The 23,692-nt window shown below is 34.0% G+C and overlaps 4 protein-coding genes across 5 annotated transcripts in view; all 4 read right to left on the bottom strand.

Moving 5' to 3' along the window:
* The window catches only part of LOC102588680 (thiosulfate/3-mercaptopyruvate sulfurtransferase 1, mitochondrial-like), an 18,282-nt gene extending 6,744 nt beyond the window's left edge, over positions 1 to 11,538 (bottom strand). Inside the window, exons 1-9 of one of the 2 annotated variants that reach the window (XM_006347056.2) lie at positions 11,427 to 11,538; positions 10,548 to 10,736; positions 10,175 to 10,234; positions 9,928 to 9,990; positions 9,560 to 9,684; positions 9,322 to 9,478; positions 8,482 to 8,541; positions 7,748 to 7,806; positions 2,732 to 2,813 (exon numbers count right to left, since the gene is read on the bottom strand). In XM_006347056.2, the coding sequence (XP_006347118.1) occupies positions 2,732 to 2,813; positions 7,748 to 7,806; positions 8,482 to 8,541; positions 9,322 to 9,478; positions 9,560 to 9,684; positions 9,928 to 9,990; positions 10,175 to 10,234; positions 10,548 to 10,664 (723 nt within the window). In that variant the 5' untranslated portion in view covers positions 10,665 to 10,736; positions 11,427 to 11,538. The remainder of the gene's footprint in view (positions 1 to 2,731; positions 2,814 to 7,747; positions 7,807 to 8,481; positions 8,542 to 9,321; positions 9,479 to 9,559; positions 9,685 to 9,927; positions 9,991 to 10,174; positions 10,235 to 10,547; positions 10,737 to 11,426) is intronic. The other variant, XM_015308682.1, reaches the window with a different exon arrangement.
* Positions 11,539 to 12,531: 993 nt separating this feature from the next.
* On the bottom strand, positions 12,532 to 12,987 carry LOC107060595 (SKP1-like protein 1B). The gene has a single exon (XM_015308634.1). It carries the CDS (start codon positions 12,985 to 12,987, stop codon positions 12,532 to 12,534), a length of 456 nt encoding a protein of 151 aa, XP_015164120.1.
* A 3,013-nt stretch (positions 12,988 to 16,000) lies between these two features.
* On the bottom strand, positions 16,001 to 16,523 carry LOC102588346 (SKP1-like protein 1A). Its single transcript, XM_006347055.1, has one exon. The coding sequence runs from the start codon at positions 16,485 to 16,487 to the stop codon at positions 16,032 to 16,034; it is 456 nt and encodes a 151-aa protein (XP_006347117.1). The 5' UTR covers positions 16,488 to 16,523; the 3' UTR covers positions 16,001 to 16,031.
* A 3,785-nt stretch (positions 16,524 to 20,308) lies between these two features.
* LOC102588017 (SKP1-like protein 1A) lies at positions 20,309 to 20,701 on the bottom strand. Its single transcript, XM_015308648.1, has one exon. The coding sequence runs from the start codon at positions 20,699 to 20,701 to the stop codon at positions 20,309 to 20,311; it is 393 nt and encodes a 130-aa protein (XP_015164134.1).
* Between the last annotated feature and the right edge of the window lie 2,991 nt (positions 20,702 to 23,692).

Raw genomic sequence — 23,692 nt, 5'->3', positions numbered from 1 at the left:
CCCCCCCAACCCCCCACCCACACCCCACTGTAAAGACACCAGAAACTTTAAAAACGGCTGGAAAAGAAGTAGTCTTTTCTGATCTTGATAATTGTGCCTGAGAGCATATTCACATTCATTTTTGTGACTTGCATCCCTGAGAGGCATAGTATTGAAATTTCATAGTTTGGGCCTTAACACTCAGTTAACAAGGTTTTAAGCAAAATGCATCAAACTTAGTACAAGATGATGGCTTTTATCATTGTCAACTGTGAGAAACTTATAATGTCATGCACTCGATAGTCCAGATGATACCAATGACAGGAAGTAAATTCTCCATGGTCAAGGAGCATCAAATGCACTGTGGAAATATGAGACAAATAGTTTGTTAGAATAGAATAGGAAAATACAATCCTACACAAACTAGGTATAGTTTATAGTCTCCTATTTGGTAAGGAATTATATTATATAGTGTCTATAAATAGGGTTCTCTATGTAATTATTAGAACAACAATTCAATAATATTTTTCACATATATATTTCTCACATGGTATCAGAGCATTGGTAAGAAAAAAAAAAATTAAAAAAAAGTCAGAATCCGGTGACTGTCAACGGCTGGTTTGCATTGTTGTCTTGTTTTACAAGTATAGTGCCACCACTCCTAACTTATCATCGACGTCCACTTCCAGCAATAGTCTCAAATGATTCATGTCATGCGCCGGACCCTGCTCCCACTATGGCCGTGCCCCCTACTAGCCAATCGATTGCACTTCAAAAAGGTATACGATCTACTCGAAATACTAATCCCCATTATACTTTCTTGAGTTACCATTGTTTATCTTCACCCCATTATGCCTTTGTATCATCTTTGTCCTCTATTTCCATCCCTAAGACTACAGGAGAAGCACTTTCTCATTCTGGATGGAGGCAGGCTATGATTGATGAGATGTCTGCTTTACATTCGAGTGGTACTTGGGAGCTTGTCTCCTTCCTACAGGTAAGACTACTGTTGGTTGTCGTTGGGTTTATGCGGTCAAAATTGGTCCAGATGGTCAAGTCGATCGGCTTAAGGCTCGCCTTGTTGCTAAAGGGTATACTCAGATATTTGGGCTAGATTATAGCGACACTTTCGCTCCTGTGGCCAAAATAGCATCAGTCCGTCTTTTTCTATCTATGGCTGCCGTTCGTCATTGGCCTCTTCATCAGTTGGACATTAAGAATGCTTTTCTGCATGGTGATCTAGAGGAAGAAGTCTATATGGAGCAACCACCTGGTTTTGTTGCTCAGGGGAGTCTAGAAGCCTTGTATGTCGATTGCGTCAGTCACTGTATGGTCTGAAACAGTCTCTTCGAGCTTGGTTCTTTTCGAAAGCATGAACACATAGTCACGATTTCACAGTAATTCAGGAGTTTGGCATGACTCGTAGTGGTGCTGATCACTCTGTGTTTTATCGGCATTCAACACCAAATTTGTGTATTTATTTGGTTGTTTACGTTGATAATATCGTTATCACCGGCAATGATCAAGTTGGTATCGCTAATTTGAAGCAATATCTCTTTCAGCATTTCCAAACTAAAGACCTTGGCAGATTGAAGTATTTTCTTGGTATTGAGGTTGCTCAGTCTACATCAGGTATTGTTATTTCTCAATGCAAGTATGCTTTAGACATTCTTGAGGAGACATGAATGATGAGATGTAAACCCATTGACACTCCTATGGATCCTAATGTTAAACTCCTTCCAGGACAAGGGAAGCAACTCAGTAATCCTGAAAGGTATAGACGGTTGGTTGGAAAGTTGAATTACCTCACTGTGACTAGACCGGACATCTCTTTTCATGTGAGTGTTGTAAGTCAGTTTATGACTTCTCCTTGTGATAGTCATTGGGATGCAGTTGTTCTTATTCTGCGATATATAAAGTCAGCTCCTGGTAAAGGACTACTCTTCAAGGATCAAGGCCATGAGCATATCACCGGATATACAGACGCTGATTGGGCTGGATCACCCTTTGATAAACATTCTACATCTGGATATTGTGTTTTAGTTGGAGGTAATTTGGTGTCATGGAAGAGTAAGAAACAAAGTGTGGTTGCTCGATCCAGTGCAGAAGCAAAATATTGAGCAATGGCTGTAGCAACTTGTGAGCTAGTTTGGATCAAACAGTTGCTTGGAGAACTGAAGTTTGGAGAAACCGGTCATATGGAACTTGTGTGTGATAATCAAGCGGCCCTTCATATTGCATCAAATCCAGTGTTTCATGAGAGGACTAAGCACATTGAGATTGATTGTCACTTTGTAAGAGAAAAGATACTCTCAGGAGATATTGTTACCAAATTTGTGAAGTCAAATGATCAACTTGCAGATATCTTCACCAAGTCTCTTACCGGTCCTCGTATTAATTACATTTGTAACAAGCTAGGTACATATAATTTGTATGCACCAGCTTGAAGGGGAGTGTTAGAATAGAATAGGAAAACACAATCCTACACAAACTAGGAATAGTTTATAGTCTCCTATTTGGTAAGGAACTGTATTATATAGTGTCTATAAATAGGGTTCTCTATGTAATTATTAGAACAACAATTCAATAATATTTTTCACATATATATTTCTCACATAGTTTAACCTATTCAAACAGAAATACTTCACCATATCTTCATTGAAAGCAGGAACTGTTTTATACAGGAGATGAAACAGAAACTGCCATAGAATATTAAAAAGATTGTTTTTTTCTTCAATGCACAGATCCTCACCTGTGGAAAAGGAATACACTTGCTCTCGGGTACATGTCCACTATTAATTCCTTTTCGAGGCTCTGGTGCAACACCATCAAACCTAAAACAGTGCAAAACAAAACTCCAGATGACTAAACTCTATGAAAAAAATTAAGCTTGCATAATGAACTCTAGAAAATTTACACATTAAACAATTACAGTTGCTTCAGTCTACTACAGTTGATTATTAATTTATTCCCTCTATTACCTCTTCTTAATAAAAGTTTTTTTCCTAATATTACGGCCAGGTGTTTACAGCGAGAACTTGAAAGTGAATCATTCAGTGGTGGGGTCTTCATAGAACAGAAGGCCTCGCCCAAGGAGTTGAAGATTTGGATGGAGTCTCGCTCATAGAGGAAGAGTACATGCATCTTTAAATATCCAAATTAAAAAACAATTTCCCCACAACATCATATCTTAAGTATGTAGAGTATAGGTATCACATTTACGTAGCTTTGTTTTAAACTCGAAACCTGCAGAGAGCGGTGTTTGCATTGTAATTTAATGGGAAAAGAAGATATGCACAACTACTCGTTCTTGGACAGAATCCACTCGTAACAGAAATGACTATACAAAAAACAATTGCAGTTCTTGAAAATAAAAATGACTAAGAGAGTAACTTCACCAAAACAACTTGAAAATGTAAATCTGCCCTACCCTGTAAAAACTATTCTAGAACAGATGATTTTTTCCTAGACCATCATCATACAAGTACCTATGAACATTATATATCAATCCTTTTTTATTCGTAAACAAGGAATTGACGCCACAAAGGGAAAAATCCTACAAAAGAAGTTAATGTGAGAATTGCTCCTTGACATCACTCAAAGAAAGAAGCTAGTAATATTCTAAACATATAAAGAGAAGTGGTTTTCCTTTCTAAATCTTATACACATACATGTCAATGCATATCAAGCAATCAAATGGCTCTAAACTGGGGCCGCAAGCTGTGACATCTAGAAGAGTATAGTCAACAGTTCTGCTTATGCTTGGCATCATAGGCACCCTAGTTTCTTATATGAAAAATTTGAGGTTTTGCATTTTCTAGAGTTAATGGGCTCATTTGGATAAGGACTTACCTATGGTGTTCATTGACCTAAAAAAGGCTTATGATAAAGTCCCAAGAGAGGTTCTATGGAGGTGTTTGGAGGTTAGAAGTGTACCGGTGGCAATCAGTAGAGTGATTCAAGACATGTACAATGGATCCAAGAGCTGGTAAGAATAGTGGGAGAAGACTTAGAACACTTCTAAGTCATAATGGGGTTGCAACAGGGATCCGCTCTTAGCCCGTTTCTATTTGCCTTGGTGTTGGATGAGTTGACGCGTCATATCCAAGGAGAGGTGCCATGGTGAATGTTATTTGCAAATGACATAGTACTGATTGACGAGACTTGCGGTGGAGTTAACGCTAGGCTGGAAGTTTGGACACGAATCCTATAGTCTAAAGGGTCCGGGTTGAGTGGGACCCAAACAGAGTGCTTATAGTGCAAGTTCAGTAATGAGACACACGACGTTGGCATAGAAGTGAGGCTTGATAAGTCGGTCATCCCCAAGAGAGGAAGTTTCAAATATCTAGGGTCTTTATCCGGGTGAAATCATTCTTGTCTTATTAGACATTCTTGCCTTTAGATTCTTGCTTGCTTGTGCTTTGATTCCTGCCCTAACTATTCTTGTGTATAGTTCTCTCAGGCTTTAGTGTTATCATTCTTGTCTTATTATATGTATCATGTACTTGCCTTTGGATTCTTGCTCATTTGTGGTTCGGTTCCTGCCTTGTTGACTTTGGTCCTTAGATTCTTGCTTTGTCTTTACTCTTGAGTATTGATTCCTGCTCATTTTGATGTAAACCCTTGATTAGTAATTTTATTTAATGGCTCTAGTGAATGATGGTAGACCGAGGTCATGTTCTCAATCGGGGACAGAGGCTAGGGTCAGGGATGGTAAGTGGGTTATGAGATCTTCTAGGTTAAGAGTGGGGTCTTGGAACATAGGGACTTTAATGGGGAAGTCCATAAACTAGTGAAGATTCTCAAAAAGAGGAGGATTAGTGTAGCTAGTGCCTAGGAGACCAAATGGGTAGGTACTAAGGCGTTAGATGTGGACAGGTATAAATTCTGGTACTCTTTTTTTTTTTGATAACCGAGAAATCCGTCTGTGACCCGACCTTTGGACCAATCACAGCCTTTTAAACTCGGTGGATAATGGGCCCACCCCTCTACCCTTATGGTACTCAGTAGTCTTGAGGAATACAAATGGAGTAGGAATCTTAATAGATAGAGAGCTAAGGGGGCAAGTGGTAGAGGTTTGGAGGATCAACGACAGGATGATGATGATTAAGTTAGTCATTGGCGGGTCCACTTTGAAGATCGTTAGTGCATACGCACCGCAAGCGGGCTTGGGCGAAGAGGACAAGAAGCGATTTTGACAAGGTATACCGCTCACTGAGAAGTTATTCATAGGAGGAGATTTCAATGGACACATCGGGTCAACTCAACGGGGCTATAACAAGTGCATAGAGGTTTTGGTTTCGGGAATGGGAACAAAGGAAAAGGCTCACTTTTGGATTTTGCAGGAGCTTTTGGGTTGGGGTAGCCAATTTGAGTTTCTCAAATAAGGAGGAGAACTTGATAACTTCCATAGTACGTTGGGTAAGACAAATAGACTATTTTCTCCCTAAGAAAGATGATAAAGGTCTTTGTAAAGACTACAAGGTTATCCCGAGTGAGACTCTTATAAACCAACATAAGCTTTGGGATGGACATCTGGTGTGTGGACAATTTAATCTAGGGGTCCATTATCGGTAAACATTAATTGGGATGGATCCTGCTCTGATGCCATGTTAAATTACGCTTTGGGCCTAACTCAAACCCAAAAGCTAGCTCAAAGGTAGGATTGCTCAAGCCTATAAAAAGACCGCATATCCCTTTTTTATTTGATGTAGGTCACTTCAACAACTATCGTATTATTCAGTTGTAGCCACTGTTTAGAATGGTTTGTCATAGTTTCTTCACTTCTGTTATTTCCTATTTCATACTACTTTGAACCATTTTTTCTTGAGCCGAGGATCTATTGGAAATAGATTCTCTACCTCCAAGGTAGGGGTAAAGTTTGCATACACTACCTTCCCTAGACCCTACTTTGTGGGATTACAATGGGTATGTTGTTATTGTTGTTTAATCCAAAAGAATGAGAGATCGATGATGATCTCACACATCGTATTGAACTATAGGTGTTGGAAGGATGAAATAGAGGCTCACCTCTAGAGTCTTGTGTGATAAAAATACACCACCAAAAACTTAAAGGCAAGTTTTATCGATAAGTGGTTAGGCCAACTATGTTGTATGGGGCGGAGTGTTGGTCAGCTAAGAACTCACATGTCCAGAAGATGTGAGGTGCGGAAATGAAGATGTTGTGGTTGATGTGTGGGCATGAGATAAGATTAAGAATAAGAATATCTAAAACAAGGTGGGAGTGGCCCGTGTGGATAGGATAAGAGAAACAAGGCTAAAATGGTTCAGACATGTGAAGAGGAAATGCACAAATGCTCTATTTAGGAGGTGTGAGAGGTTGGCAATTGTGGGTTCAAGGAGAGGTAGACCAAAGAAGTATTAGAGAGAGGTTATTAGACATGACATGGTGCATCTTTAGCTTACCAAGGACATGATTTTAAATAAAAAATTATGGAGATCACGGATTAGGGTAGAATATTAGTAGGTAATTAAGTATTGTCTCGCTTTCCTTTTTTTTGAGACAAAGTACTGTCTCGCTTTCCTGCCGGAAAGGTTTGGTGGTAGTGTAGAGCAGTGTACTTGTTCTCTCATTCTAGTAGTATTAACATTTGTTCTCGTAGTTCCTTGCCTTGTAATTTCTGCCGCTGCCTGTTATTTCTCGTACCTCGATTGTCGCATTATTTTGCTATTGCTACTCTTCCTTTTTTTGAATGTTAAGTAATGCTTTCCCTATTTAATATGTCTACTTCACTATTGTTTTCCCTTTTTAAACTGCTTTGAAACGTTTTACATGAGCCGGGGGTCTATCGGAAACAACCTCTCTACCTTCTCAAGGTAAGGGTAAGGTATGCGTACACTCTACCCTCCCCAGACCACACTCATGGAATTACACTAGGTATGTTGTATAAAGAGAACATATATAAGCACCTCAACTTGCCTATTTCCCACATTATGTAATGAGTGGTCCCTAATAACTCAAGACTCCATGACCGTGGTAAACTTGAGCATTGTTAGGAAAGATATAATGGCAACATTTTCAGATTCCATCCTTTCTCGACGGTAACCACTAATAATGTTTATCTAAGTTTTCCTACTCACTAAGCACATCAATTGCAGCCATTACAAAATGTTCAAGTTGGCTATGCCAACATTCATATTAGGAGAAGAAGTTTCTGTCTACATGTCCTAAAGATAATGTAGCATAAGAAAGAAATACATGTACATATAACAGCAATCTAATTATCTAAATCACAAGACGTGCCAAAATTTATTACTCCGACCTTTCTAACCATACAACAAGACAGCAGCCTCTCTTTGACTAGCATATGGAACTAATTGTTTATAAGGAAAGCATCCAACAAGGCCCTATAGATGACAAGACATGCCAAAAGATATTACTCTCTAATCAAACGAGATATTTAACAAGGCACAAAGACAATTTAACTTGCATATTGAACTAACTGTTGCAAAGGAAAGCATAACCTCATTATTTAAGTTTGAAGTTGAACTCTTAGAGTATAGGATGGTCAAATTAAACATCACTATTATTCATAACATGTGCCAAACATTTTCAGACTTAATGTGTCACATAAATTAGGAGGGAGAAGTAAAATCTAAAAGTAAATCCACAAGGGTTGTAATTGCTTCAAAAGATAATTGACAAATAAAATCTACTCTCATCTTCATGTGAGTGTTGTTGAACAAATAGCTTAGCATATTAGTCAATCACATTTTAAAAAATGTGTTTGCAGACATCATGGAGTACCTAGCTTTGGATCGAGCATCTATAAGCTGATATGTCTTTACTTGAATGTTCCTTTTAACCTGAAAATATACACAAATCATATCTCCATATCTATAGCTAAGCTAGAAGTATTCTGATAAGAATACATACATTTATGGAGAATATATTGAAAATTCAATCTTTCTGACCTATGTTAAGTGACAAGATTGTGTTCACATTTTTTCCAGTATTGGACTATCATACAATCATCAAACTATTAACCTTCACAAAGAGCAGCTATAACCAGAATCCCCGAACAGACCAAAGTATTCCGTAGAAAACAACCTCCAATGGTCATAGTTCTAGTCCTCCTAGATTTTCTTCACAAACTTCATAGAGTTGTCCCAGTAAATCAGGGAAACGGAGGTAGATTTTTGCGAACAAAGTTGCACTAAGGACAAATATCAACCAACAAGCTTACAATCTAATACCCACTAAATCACAGTCCACTTGTAGTTCCATTCATGTTTACCTTTTGTTTTGCTTTTTGAACTGTAAATATTGTTCCTAGCATAGTCTTTGTGCTGGAGACTTTATAATACTACTCTTACCTTTCTCTAAAAAAAATAATCTAATTTTAAGCAGTTGGATTTTGAATACAGTCTGAATGTCAATAATCCAAAAAAAGTCCTCGCCATTACCATCAGCTTCATGATACATGGCTAGATGCAACTACCACCAAGTGCTGTAGGCAGAAAGCAATCAAGGAAACCAACCTGATCAAGAGTCCAGACAAGATGAGGCTGAAACTTGGTCTGGAAGGTAGTAGGGCCAACCTGCACATTAGAGGTTCTAAGAGAAACATTAAAACCATATAACATTAAATGCACAACGTCAGAAAATACGAAGAGAGGGAGAAAGAAAATGTACCGAAAAGTTCTACACGGCAAGAAAAACTGATGTTTCAACTTTATATTCATGAATTCCAAGTGGACAAAGAGTGATTGAAAAGATATTTTCATCATATACATCCCCAATAAAACAAAGAATTAAGGAAATGGGAACTTGTCAAACATCAAATCATTCACTTCATCCTATGGAAGACAACTATAGTTCCTTGAAACTTTTGTAAAGTATAGTAGTCTTTAATACTTGTATTTTTGGAACAAAGGGGATACAATTAAGGAGCAAGCAAATATGATGGCCTTGATTGACTCTTTAAGCATATACTAGGAGTTCTTAAGTCCATCTCTGTAATTTTTGTATCACCTGGGTACTGTTTTCACTTTTCAGTAAATTTACTTATAAAAAGGATAGATTTTCATTTGAGTAACATAATGAGAGAACTGTTTCTTAAATCGGTTAAGGAGAAAAAGAATCTAAAAAGATAGTCTGACTTGAATTTCAAACAAAAGTTGCCCAACCCTTACATAATGAACGGTTAGACATGAACAAGGTGAGTCTGTGGAGCCCTCCAGATATTCAAGAAGCACCAACAGAGTCACTACTTAAGCATTATTTGGAATGATGCAGCAAAAGTCCCGAGAAGACAATAAAACTCAGAGAACCTCACCCTATTGCTTCAAAAGGTGGAAATGGAGAAATGTTTATCTTACCATCTGTTCTTGGTATACTTTCTCAATTGCCTCAGTGGCAGCACTAGCTTTCAGAATGGCATCACCGGGTGACTCGACATCATAACCTGAAGCACGCCATCTTGGCAAGCCACCATCTAAAACCCAAACTTTGTCATGTCCAAAAGCTCGAAACATCCTGATTACCCATTTTCCATTGATTAGACACTTTTGGATGATATGAACTTATCCGCCTTTTATCATCAGTTTAATAACTCACCACCAAACACGGGCAGCACTGAAAATGCCCTTGCCATCGTATACAACAACCCCATCTTTGTTCTCGATACCAAGAGCAGATACAGCAGCTGCAAATGCTTCTTCGGACGGCAACATATGTGGCAACTGATAAATCAACAAAGCTTTTCTATCATAAAAGGTGATGAAATCTATCTCAAAAGCATGCCGGATGGCTAACTGAAGCATCTATTACAGTATAGGTAGAAACATATATGGGACAAAAATGAAACAAAAAATGGTACAGTAGAAGAGAAACTGAAACCAGAGAAGGTTTAGTAATTGCAAAGATTATGTCGAGCAAATCACTCTTTCCAGAGGAGAAATAACTTAGCAGGGAAGATATCTCACATTTGTAGTTCGATCCGTTATTCCGTCTATATCAAAGAATAGTGCTCCAGGAATGCAAGAGACCTGCTCAAGTCGAAGTTAGAAAATTCTACCAGAAAACAGAAAGAAAGTGACTGTTGAACAAAATTACCATAAATGTGACTGAGAAAATGAAAATTGCTTATCTGTGAACATATTTACTAGAAAGCAATCAGTGATTCAAGATAAAGCAGTGTCATTCAAAAAAGAATTTCTTAGGAGTCAGCACCTGATACTCCTGGAGTGGATTTCTCTGCTCATCTGGCATGTACCAAGATGCATCTAACACCTTTAGAAGAATAGGAAAAAGAAGCAACATCACAGTACTATTTGACAGATGCCTTACATAATACAACCAGCACCACACCCAAAAATTGGAAGAGAAAGAAAACACGCGTAAATGTGTTGCTAAATAGAAATGAACAGAAACGCAAAAGAATTGTCCTTTTTATAGGCATGAGTTGAGTGAACAAATAATTGCAACTTCAGATTTAATATTTAGAGCAGCAAATGTAGTTTAGACAATTGTAGTAACGGCCATACTATCACCATCTTATTCTTTACCAAGTATTTTGACTGCTAAGACTGAAAAGATCAGAAACCTTTAAGTCGGGGTCTCTGATGTTTGCATGGAGCCAGTCAACTGAAACAACAGGTTCGTTGGTTGATATTGCTAGTGTTGAGAATGATGGTTGTGCGCCAACCGTTGAGGAAGCCATATAACGAGTAAAATAACCCTTAACCTTGTTAGAGTAGTAAGTTGGAGCTACTTGCGAGTGAAATGGTTTCCTCTGCAAGGATTAAGTTAATGATGAACATTCTTGCCAACTTCCCAAGAAAAATAAAATTCAAGAATATACCAGCCAGAAAGTGGTGCTGCTGATAAAGAGTTTTCACATGACTTAAAAGAAATCACAATTTTCCCATGCACTAAAATTCCAATAACTCTTAATCTTAACCTATCCAGTAAGAGGAATAAAGCCACATCTTAAATTTTAAGCTTTATCCACTAATGAGACTGTAACTCGCAAAAGATGAAAAATTAACAAAAACCTGTACCCCTCCACTTCTATTTGTTTGTGTTATTTTCCTATTTAGTTTCAAGTTCCTTTTTGAAACTTCCCATACACAAGATTAAATGACATTTTCGTACATATCTTTAGTTTGCCACAACATTAAAAAATCTCTTTATTTTCTTAAACTTAGTGTCAAATTCAAAACCAAACAATCAAATTGTTAGTTAAATCATTGATGAGCCATGAAAGTATATAAGTAACAATTTTGATAGTGCCAAGAGAGATATCAAGACAAATGAATTGTGCATTGAGAAACGAAAATATCACACAAAATCAAAATCTGCAACTCCAGAAAAACCTGGTTTCAAAGTAATTGAAGAAAAATGCAAATCAAAATCAAGATGAAGCAAATTGAATAGAAATCACAGAAAGGAAATCAAAGAGGATGAGATATAGCGAACTTACGGTAAAAGCGGAGAGAAGAAATTGGGGAGTGAAAAAAGACAGAGAGCGGAAGATTTAAAGAAGAGAGATCTTTCACAATTCCCCGTTTTAATCTTACAATTAATTCTTTAAAAAAGAGTATACGAGTTTGTAAAGTTGTAAGCAAGTTTCTTAAAGGGTATATTAGTAAAATAAATTTTCTTATTTATGATTTATTTTAAAAGAGAAAAGTCTAATATTTAATATGAGACGATTGGTCATATCATTTTTATTTGTATGTTAATGTTAATTATCCTCACAACATGAACGATTTAAGTGGAGAAAGTATTCTAGGTCTTATAATTTAGAGGTGAAACGTAAAAGTTATATATTATTATCTTTCAACAACAAAAGATTGTATTGCAATTCAAATTTAAATTTTATATTTTAAATTAAATGGTATGTTATTACTAATCATAGTAAATTTGAATAATTAAATAGAATGACCATTTAGTCAAATGTTCTAATAAAAAATAATCCAATCTGTTAATTACCAAGAATCTATACTTGATCATTAAGTAATCAATAGAAAGATCATTTGATCATTACCTAATTATGTCTATGTCTACTCATATCTTCTCCGACACTTGGGTAAGTTCAAATAATAAAATTTGATATCGCCACACATATGAATTATTTTGAGTGAATAATGTATCTAAAAGAATAGAAATATTGAGAGGAGATCATGTAATCTAAATTTTAGGATTGTTTAGTGGAGATTTAAATCGAATGTCCATTGAAATCTGTCATTAAAATATTTTGAACCTCAAATTCAAAATTTGATCTGTCGCAAATGTGAATTAGTCATTTATAGTGAATATACAATATATTAAAAGAATTAAAACATCGAAAGTTGTCCATATATATAATTTAGGATTATTTAGAGAAGATTTGAGTGAATAGTAAATCTAAAAGGATAAAAAAAAATCTCAAACAATATAACTAGCTTTAGTTTCTTTCCAACATAATTTATAAATCAATCAAAATCGAACAACATTTCCTTCAAAAAGGAACATCAAAAGATAGAACTAACAGAAATAAAATAAAAATAGGATATAGCTAAGGAAATAACATAAATATTATAAAATCATTCAAAAGCCCAAGCATTCTCTCTACGGACCTCCTCCTCTTCCTCTGGGGTATAATCATTCACGATACCAAATACTTCACGTATTTCCTCTATTGGTTTCCCTTTGATCCTATCAAAAAATTCTTGGATTATTACCTCCTTTAATTGGTTATCATCAAGATATTTAGCAGCCAAGTGAACGTCATGTAATTCTGAGTGACTCATCTTCAAGAAATCCTGATCAAAATTCTTTAACTGGACTTCTGTAACACCTTCCTCTGAATGTTTCTTCCAATATTTAACCACCTTTGTCATTGTTTTGCCATCAATATTGAGCAAGGGGATGACATTAGAAGTACAATCAACGTCTTGTACTATGTTCTTGATGATTTCTGACTTTATAGCTACAGTCTTGTCGAGTTTGAATTCCTCATTATCGTTAGTCTTAAGAGTTATGAGCTTTCCTAAAGACATCATAAAGAAAATGAAGAGAGCTATGAATGAATGATTTCAATACATAGGCTAGCTTGGTCTTTTATAATGTATTAGGTTTTAATTACTTTCCAAAGTTCTTATAGGAATATGAAAAGCAAAATATTAAATAGATCAAAACTTATTATTTTTCCTTTTTTGAAGGTCAATTAATTTGTTTTACAAAATCTACATAGTCAATCTTAGATTATTAGGATATTGATATGATTAAAAGTTGGCATAATACATAAATGTGCCCTTTAACTTGGCCTCATTTTATGTTTATGTCCTTCAACTTTGGGTATGCACAAGTAGACACTTAAACTTGTATAAAGTTAAACAAGTAGACACATTTGTCCTACATAAAACAATACACGTAGGACACCACGTAGGATAAAAAATGACATGTAGGACATGCGTGTCTATTTGTTCAACTTTATACAAATTTAAGTGTCTACTTGTGCATACCCAAAGTTGAAGAACATAAATGTGATTTGAAGTCAAGTTAAAGGGCATATTTATGTATTATGCCTTAAAAGTTACAAGGAAAGTTCTAAACTCATCGTTTCTTTAATCATTAACTAGAAGACCACTCATTTCTAATAGTTAAAATCGTTCTGACTACATTTCCAACAAAAGTAAAGAAAAAATTAAAATAATTAATTAATCTAGTATTTTTCTAGTATACTTGTCCACATTATTAAAAATAGTTGTCCTAAATTACTTATTAAGATAAATTAATTAAATTTCTCCCATTTTACTCTGACAATTAATTCTTTTCGAAAGGGTAAACAAGTTTGTAAAGTCTCCAACAAATTTCTTGAAAGGTAAATTAATAAAACTAACTTTCTTATTTATGATTTTTTTTATAAAGATATGTAAAGAGAAAAGTTTAATATTTAATATGAGACGGAGGAAGTAACATTCATCATATTATTTTGGGGAAAAGGCATAGATTTCTCCCTGAACTTGTCTCGAAAAGTCAGCTACACGCTTAAACTATTACAATGACCTATTACACACCTTTAATACTGAAAAATGAATTTATCACCACCCTGAGACGTGTAATACCACTCTCACATTATGTGGTGTATTACACTTGCCACATCAGCGCCATGTCATAAATTATAAAAAAATTCTTTTCTTTTCTTTATTAATTAAATTTTCTTTTGTTAACTATATTTACTCTAATTAATTCCTAATTAATTACTTTAATTCTCTAATAATTATATCTTCTTCATCACTAAATCACACCCATTTCAATTCTCATTTCATCGGAAAAATCATATTCGACCACCTTCACTATTGATTTTGTTCTTCACCACTACTATATCACCTTCAATTCTTCTTCTTCTCTGTCACCCAACACCAAATATCACCACCACCATTATTAATATCGATTTTTTCTTCATCACCATCTTCAATTACCTCTTAAATTTTTGTCACCCACCACCCATCACCACCAAACCCATAAAGTTGCTATCACCACTAAACCCAAAAATTGATCAACAACAAAGATTTCTTTAACAAAGTCAAAAAAATGACAAAGATAGAAACAATCAATCGAAACTTTTCTAGATAAAATACAATTATAAACTAACAAATCTATGAGAATTAACCTTATTGCGAATAAAAAACAGTTGTGCTTTAAGATTGTGATAAAAAAATTAAAGAAGTGTGATGAAAATAGAGAATGAAGAAAAAGAGGACAATGGGTGGGGTGTGAAGAAGAAGAGGTGTGGGGGTGGGGGTGGAAAAAAAGATTCTAACTTTTTTTTTTCACTTTAATTTCAAACTGGCACACCTATTTTTTATTTTTGTTTTATTTTTTTGCCATGTCAGTTTTAGGGGGTAAGAAAATTTACTTTTGAGTAGTATAAGTGTGTAATAGGTCACTATGATAATTTAAGCGTGTAACTGACTTTTCGGGACAAGTTCAAGGGGAAATTGATGCAGTTTCCCTATTATTTTGTTTGTATGTTAATTGTCATCCCAACATGAACGATATAAGTGGAGAGACTATTCTAGGTCTTATAATTTAGAGAGAAAAATACATCATTACCCCATTCAATTATAACACATTTCTTAAAAGATACTGAAATTTAGCAAAGATCCTAATATCTTCTTGACTAATTTAAAAGTGGTAAAAGTATCCCATTTTTCGATCAATCTCACGTATAAAAGATGACTTTTAACTTTTTAGCATTTCTTTAACTTTAATTTTTCACATAAAGTGTTTAAGAAAATAAGATTAAATAATTATTTTGATATATTCTACATATATTTAATTTAAGTCGATAAAACTAAAAAAAAGAGAGTAATTTTTCGTTTAAGGCTTTATTTAAATTTTTGAAAACTTTTAAAAATTTACAAATGAATTAAAAAAAAAGAAAGCCTTACGCATTATAAGGGAGAATTCCATCATCATCATCGTCTAGAATTCAAAATCTTCTTCATTTTATTTTTATATATACTTACCTTTTTTTTTCTTCTTTCAGATAATGCCACATATATGTGGTTTATACTCTAATATTTTATTTTATAATTGGGATTGAGATAGATTATTTCTATCCTGTTTGATTATCTCAGTATTTATTTTTTAATTTATTTTTTTGAGTATCTCAATATTTATTTCTTAATTATCTTTTAAAAAAAATCCATCAACAACATTTTTTTTGCAATTTGAATCTTGAATCAATATTCAATTTAATTTTCTCGTAACAGTGAGAGAGCAAGAGCTATTAATTTAGTGGTTAGGTAAAATTTTAGCTAATAGATATTTTATTTGTTTTTTATAGCATAATCAATAATTTGTTTGCTTATAAGTTAAATAGTTAGACTATATTTTCAATCACTAAGTTGTTTGTATAAATAGCTATAATTTCTTTTCAATCTAATTTATAAATCAATCAAAAATCAAAGAACAATTATATAAAAATAAACATCAGAATGTAGAACTAAATAAAATAAAACAAGATATAGCTAACTAGACTGTTTTAATTCTAAAATTAAAAAAATAACAAAAAAATAACAGTAATGTTATTAAATCATTCAAAAGCCCAAGCATTCTCTTTACGGATCTCCTCTTCCTCCTCTGGAGTAAAATCGTTCTTGATATCAAATTCTTTACGTATTTCTTCTGGTGTTTTCCCTTTAATCCTATCAGCAACTTCTTCACACATCATATCCAATATCTCCTTATCGTTAAGAAAATTAGCAGTTAAGATAAGAGCATGCAAAATCGAGTGGTGCACCTTCACAAAAGCCTTGTCAAACTCCATCAACATGTCTTTGGAGACGTCTTCCTCCGAATGTTTCTTCCAGTATTCAATCACTTTGGTCATTGTTTTGCTATTGACATTAGGCAGGGGAATGACGTTTGAAACACAATCGTCTTCAACCATATTCTTGATAGTTTGTGACCTCACAGCTATCGCCTCATCGAGTACAAATTCCTTACCATCACAAGTCTTTAAAGTTAAGAGCTTTGTGGAAGAAGACATGATGGTCAATATATATTTGAAAAGATGTTAATTTGGTTTTGTTGAGAATATTATTGAAAGGAGATTTGAGGGATTATAATGTATGAGAGGTTTGAAGGGCTTAATTTATAGAGCATTAGGTTTTCACAGTTCTAGTTCAAGTAGGAAGTCAAAACGAAAAAAAAAAAAAAAGTTCATGTCAAATTAGGAAAAAAAGAGAGTTCATGTCAAATTAGGAAATTGTGAAAATTTTACCTAAACTATACGTATGTGACCGAATATAATTAGGAAAAGGAAGGTTTTTTTTTTTCCAAATCTCAATTAGGAGAAAAATTACTTTTTTCCGTAATATCTAACTATGGTGTGAAAAGTTGTGTTCCACTATTTTATTTTATTTTTTACCCTAAATAAGTGGGAAATTAAGACTAGCTGATTTCCTTAATTTGATTTTAAAGACTAACAATACTAATTCCACAAGTAGATCCGGTAAAACAAAGCACAGTATCTCCTATTACCAATTTTTGTAGTAATCACTGATGAATGTAATTAATGTAAAGACGCCAGAAACTTTAAAAATGGCTGGAAAAGAAAGTAGTCTTTTTTGACCTCGATAACTGTGCCTGAGAGCATTTTCACATTCATTTTTGTGACTTTCAGGCATAGTATTGAAATTTCATATTTTGGGCCTTAACATTCAGTTAACAAGGTTTTAAGCAAAATGCATCAAACTTAGTACAAGCTCATGGTTTTTATCATTGTCAACTGTGAGAAACTTACACCATCAAACCTAAAACAGTGCAAAACAAAACTCCAGATGACTTTTTTGAGAAGGTAACATAAAAGTACTCCAGATGACTTAACTCTATGAAAAAAATTAAGCTTGCATAATGAACTCTAGAAAATTTACACATTAAACAATTACAGTTGCTTCAGTCTACTACAGTTGATTATCAATTTATGCCCTTTATTACCTCTTCTTAATAAAAGTTTTTTTTCCTAATATTACGGCCAGGTACTTACAGCGAGAACTTGAAAGTGAATTATTCAGTGTTGGGGTGTTCATAGAACAAAAGGCCTCGCCCAAGGAGTGGAAGATTTGGATGGAGTCTCGCTCATAGAGGAAGAGTACGTGCATCTTTAGATATCCAAATTAAACACTATTTCCCTACAACATCATATCTCAAGTATGTAGAGTATAGGTACCACACTTACGTAGCTTTGTTTTCAACTCGAAACCTGCAGAGACCGGTGTTTGCATTGTAATTTAATGGGATAAGAAGATATGCACAACTACTCGTTCTTGGACAGAATCCACTAGTAACAGAAATGACTTTACAAAAAACAATTGCAGTTCTTGAAAATAAAAATGACTAAGAGAGTAACTTCACCAAAACAACTTGAAAATGTAAATATGCCCTACCATGTAAAAACTATTCTAGAACAGATGAATTTTACCTATGAACAGTATATATCAATCCTTTTTTATTCGTAAACAAGGAACTGACGCCACAAAGGGAAGAAATCCTACAAAAGAAGTTAATGTGAGAATTGCTCCTTGACATCACACAAAGAAAGAAGCTAGTAATATTCTAAACATATAAAGAGAAGTGGTTTTCCTTTCTAAATCTTATGCACATACATGTCAATGCATATCAAGCAATCAAATGGCTCTTAACTGGGACCGTAAGCTGTGACATCTGGAAGAGTATAGTCAACAGTTCTTATTATGCTTGGCATCATAGGCACCTTAGTTTCTTACATGAAAAAGTTCAGGTTTTGCCTTTTCTAGAGTTAATGGGCTCATTTGGATAAGGCCTTACATATGGTGTTCATTGACCTAGAAAAGGCTTATAATAAAGTCCAAAGAGAGGTTCTATGGAGGTGTTTGGAGGTTAGAAGGCTTATACAATGGAGTGATTCGGGACATGTACAATGGAACCGAGAGCCGGTACGAACAGTGGGAGAAGACTTAGAGCCCATTTGGATTGGCTTAAAAAAAATAGTTTTCAAGTCAAACTTAATTGACTTTTAAGTCAAAAAATAAAAAGTAGGGGGAGACCTACTTTTGATTTTTGACTTATTTTAAGTTATTCTTTACCTTGCCAAACACTTCTTAACTTATTTTAAGTCATTTATTTTTGACTTACTTTAAGTTATTTATATATTTTTCAAACACTTCCAGAAGTTGAAAACTGACTTAAAAGTAAGTTTGACAAATTTTTAAGCCAATCCAAACATCCTCTTAGAACACTTCTAAGTCATAATGGGGTTGCACCAGGGATCCGCTCTTAGCCCGTTTCTATTTGCCTTGGTGTTGGATGAGTTGACGTGTTATATCCAAGGAGAGGTGTCATGGTGAATGTTATTTGCAAATGACATAGTACTGATTGATGAGACTCGCGGTGGAGTTAACGCTAGGCTGGAAGTTTGGACACGAATTCTAAAGTCTAAAGGGTTCGGGTTGAGTGGGACCCAAACGGAGTGCTTATAGTGCAAGTTCAGTGATGAGACACGCGAGGTTGGCATAGAACTAAGGTTTGATAAACATGTCATCCCCAAGAGAGGAAGTTTCAAATATCTAGGGTCATTATCCGGGTGAAATCATTCTTGTCTTATTAGACATTCTTGCCTTTAGATTCTTGCTTGGTTGTGCTTTGATTCCTGCCCTAGCAATTCTTGTGTATAGTTCTCTCAGCCTTTAGTGATATCATTCTTGTCTTATTAGTTGTACTCGCCTTTAGATTCTTGCTCATTTGTGCTTCGGTTCCTGCCTTATTGACTTTGGTCCTTAGATTCTTGCTTTGTCTTTACTCTTGAGCAATAGGTTTTCACCATCCTGTTTAAAATAGAAAGTCAAAAGGAAAAAATTAAAAAAGAACACCAGAATTAAACTCGATTTTTCATAAACCATGTCAGATTAGGAAATTATATCATACAATAATGAAAGCTCAAGTTAATTTGGAAACTACACATAAACCGTATGTGAACGGTATAAGATTAGAAAAAGGTAGTTTTTATTTTCCTTCTTTAGAACTAATTGATGAAAAGTTTAAAAGGAAAATTATAGTAACAAAAGTTGACAAACCACCAATTTAATTTATGGACTAAAAAATTAAATTGTAGAGATTATGTTAAAGGTTGATGAAGAACAGGAAGAGTCCATGTTAAAGGATTCAAAATCTTATTTTATATATATATACACACTTTTTTTTCCCTTTCAGATAATGCCACATACACAAATCTCCATATATTTTAATTAATAATACATATATGTGGTTTATACTCTATTATTTTATTTTATTTTATTATTGGTATTGAGATAGATTATTTCTATCTTGTTTGAGTATCTCAATATTTATTTCTTAATTATTTTTAAAAAAAAATCCTTCGAAAGCATTTTATTTTTTTGCAATTAGAATCTTGAATCAATATTCCATTTAATTTTCTTGTAACAGTGAGAGAGCAAGAACTATTAATTTAGTGGTTAGGTAAAATTTTAGCTAATAGATATTTTATTGATTTTTCTAGCATAATCAAATAATTTGTTTGCTTATAAGTTCAATAGTTGGACTCTATAGATTTTCAATCACTAAGTTGTTTGTATAAATAACAGTAATTTCTTTCCAACATAATTTATAAATCAATCAAAATCAAAGAACATGTCTATAAAAATGAACAACAAAATAAAGAACTAAATAAAATAAAATAGGATAAAGCTAACTAGATCGTTTTAATTCTAAAATAAAAAGAGAACAAAAAAGAACAATAATGCTATAAAATCATTCAAAAGCCCAAGCATTCTCTTTATGAATCTCCTCTTCTTCCTCGGGAGTAAAATCGTTCTAGATATCAAATTCTTTACGTATTTCTTCTGGTGTTTTCCTTTTAATCCTATCAGCAACTTCTTGACACATCATATCCAATATCTCCTTATCGTTAAGAAAATTAGCAGCTAAGATAAGAGCATGCATAATCGAGTGGTGCACCTTCACAAAAGTCTTGTCAAACTCCATCAACATGTCTTTGGAGACGTCTTCCTCCGAATGTTTCTTCGAGTAATCAATCACTTTGGTCGTTGTTTTGCTATCGACATTAGGCAGGGGAATGACGTTTGAAACACAATCGTCTTCAACCATATTCTTGATAGTTTGTGACCTCACGGCTATTGCCTCGTCGATTATAAATTCCTCACCATCACATGTCTTTAGAGTTAAGAACTTTGTTGAAGAAGACATGGTAAAAATATATTTGAATAAGAGATGTTAATTTGTTTTTGTTGAGAATATTATCGAAACGAGATTTGAATAATTATAATGTCTAAGAAGTTTAAAGGCCTCAATTTATAGAGCATTAGGTTTTCACCATCCTAGTTGAAGTAGGAAGTCAAAAACGAAAAAAAGAGAGTGTCAAATTAGAAAATTGTGAAAATTCTACTTAAATCGTATATATGTGACCGCATAAAATTAGGAAAAGGAACCCTTTTTTTTTCTTCCAAATCTCAAATAGGAGAAAAATTATTTAGTAATCATTATGTAAGGAGCCTTTTTCTTCTTCCACACATTTTTTTTCTCCAAAAAGAGCTGTGTATGTCTCGTGATATTTTTGTAGTGGTTGTGTAAACTTTTAGCTAAAATTGCTTATATGGCATATTATAAATAATAGTAATAATAATAACTTTAAAAAATCTATCAAGTTTTAAGGGTAAAAATAGGCCAAAAAAGTGTATTGAGGGATATTTTTAGTCAAATAAATGAATGAAGGGTATATTTAAACCTTTTCAAATAGTCTAAGGTTATTTTTGGCGCTTTTCCGTATACTTTATTAATTTGACATAAATATGTTGAATGGTACTCCGTCTATCCACTTTTAATTGTCGTGTTGCGCTTTTTGAAAGTTAATTCAACAAATTTTCAAAGTGAAATAAGATTACGTTAATTTGATATTTTAAACAAAAAAAATTAAATATTCAAAGACTATATGAAAAAAATTATAAATTGCAATTTTTTGCATATCAATAATATAAGTAACAATTTTGGTAGTAGGAAGAGAGATAGCAAGACAAATGAATTGTGCATTGAGAAACGAAAATATCAAACAAAATCAAAATCTGCAACTCCAGAAAAACCTGGTTCAAAGTACTTGAAGAAAAAATGCAAATTAAAAGCAAATAGAATAGAAAGGGTAAACAAGTTTGTAAAGTTTCGAACAAGTTTCTTAAAGGATAAATTAGTAAAATCAATTTTCTTAATTATGATTTTTTTAAAAGGCTTGTAAAGAGAAAAATCTAAAAGAATAGAAATACTAAGATGAGATCATGTATCTAAATTTTAGGATTGTTTAGTGGAGATTTAAATCGGGTATCCATTGAAATCTGTCATTAAAACATTTTGAAACTTAAATTTAAAACTTGATCTCCCGTAAATGTGAATTAGTCATTTCTAATGAATATATAATATTAAAAGAATTGAAACATCATGTCACACCCCAACCCTAGGTAAGGCAGACAAGTACCATATGAACACATGATTTACAAGTGACCTGTGATTAGAAAGTAATTACTATGCAGATAGATTTACTGATGAGAAGCTTCATATACAACACATATTGACTAACTGAACCGATACATGTGACAAGTGAAACTATAAAGATAACTTTACAATGTCTACAAAGCCTCTACTGGAATCCATGACTGTACCACTATGAAATAACGCAATAGTAAAGACTCGGCAAAGTCCCGAATCAACCTGGAGCTCACCAACAACCGCTGAGTATCATGTACTTCTATTGGGGAGATCTACTAGTTGAGTACCTGTACCTACAACTTGAAATGCAGCATCCCCAATAAGGGACATCAGTACGAAAGAATGTACTGAATATGTAAGGCATAATACAACCATATGTAAAATGAGAGCTCAAGTGAAACCAAATAGCAATAAATAAGGATTAGAGACCACCTTTGCTTATACTTGTGGAATCGTGTATGTTACATTATTTTCTTTACTTTTCTTTGCATTATAATATTTATAAGACATATGATACAAATGACCAGCTGATCAGCGGTAGAAGAGGATGACCCATGCTAGGCATTTTAACCCCTGAGATGTTGTCCTCATAATTCCACAAATTGGGATCGGCCCATGCTAGGTTTTCGCCCCTGAGTTACCACCCTCTTATACCAATTGGGATCGGCCTATGCATGCTAGGCTTTCGCCCCTGAGTTGCCACCCTTCTATACCAATTGGGATCGACCCATGCTAGGCATTTTGCCCCTGGGCTGCCACCCATAATTATACAGATAGCTTCACTTAAATTCTTTATCTTTGAGATTGTTGTTTTGATGTTCATAACTCTTTCGAGATTATTTTTTTTTATAATCATAACTCTTTAGAGATTGTTCTTTTGATGATCATTTTCTCTTTTGAGATTGCAGTTTTGGTGGTCATAATCATTGTTGAGATTTGGAACTATGGACCAGTAGTAGAAGACATATGAATATGGACTTACGATAATAACAATGACATGGGAAGCAAATGTGACATGCACATGTAATACTTAGGAGCATATGACTCGGTTAAGCATTTTGACATCTCAAATTGAAGCACATATCAAGTGAAGACATTTACATTCAGCCAAGAGATTTGAACTCTATATGGTAGCCGGATACTCACTAACTAATATCAAATACAAGGTATACATGGAAGTGGAACCAAGGGAGAACATGGGCAGAATCAACTTAAGGACGGATACATATTCCAAGTAAGTACATATAAAATGTACAACAGAGAAAATAGGGATCTTGTGAGGTAACATTATAGTCTAACACAATGGGAGTAATAACCAATAAAGGGAACATATGAACATGTGACAAAAATGACATATATATAGATAATTGAAGCTAGTTGGCATAATATGGGCAGATTGTATATCCAACATACAAACATATGTACCATGTGTAATCTAGGATCATTTTGATTTATATAAGGGAAATACATGCAATGGGTACTTTGACGATGAAACAAGTTTAATCCCTGCATGCTAATACTTGGCAGAGTAAGCACGTACATTTAATAACAAACTCATATTACAGTACTCACTTTACTGCTCTAGGGAGTAGGAACTACAACTATGGATCAGTCACTACTAAGGGGACTCAGAAAGCTTACTTTGTAATACAAGTTATGGATTCATGCCAAAGAAATAGGAAATCGAATAGCCTTACATACCTT

The sequence above is a fragment of the Solanum tuberosum genome, unplaced genomic scaffold (assembly GCF_000226075.1).
Source record: "Solanum tuberosum cultivar DM 1-3 516 R44 unplaced genomic scaffold, SolTub_3.0 scf00083, whole genome shotgun sequence".
Classification (NCBI taxonomy): domain Eukaryota; kingdom Viridiplantae; phylum Streptophyta; class Magnoliopsida; order Solanales; family Solanaceae; genus Solanum; species Solanum tuberosum.
This window is presented reverse-complemented; position numbering and strand designations above follow the sequence as displayed.

What these genes read in the sequence shown, in the direction of transcription:
- LOC107060595 (XM_015308634.1), bottom strand. Translation starts at nt 12,987, where the DNA reads ATGTCTTTAGGAAAGCTCATAACTCTTAAGACTAACGATAATGAGGAA.
- LOC102588346 (XM_006347055.1), bottom strand. Translation starts at nt 16,487, where the DNA reads ATGTCTTCTTCCACAAAGCTCTTAACTTTAAAGACTTGTGATGGTAAG.
- LOC102588017 (XM_015308648.1), bottom strand. Translation starts at nt 20,701, where the DNA reads ATGTCTTCTTCAACAAAGTTCTTAACTCTAAAGACATGTGATGGTGAG.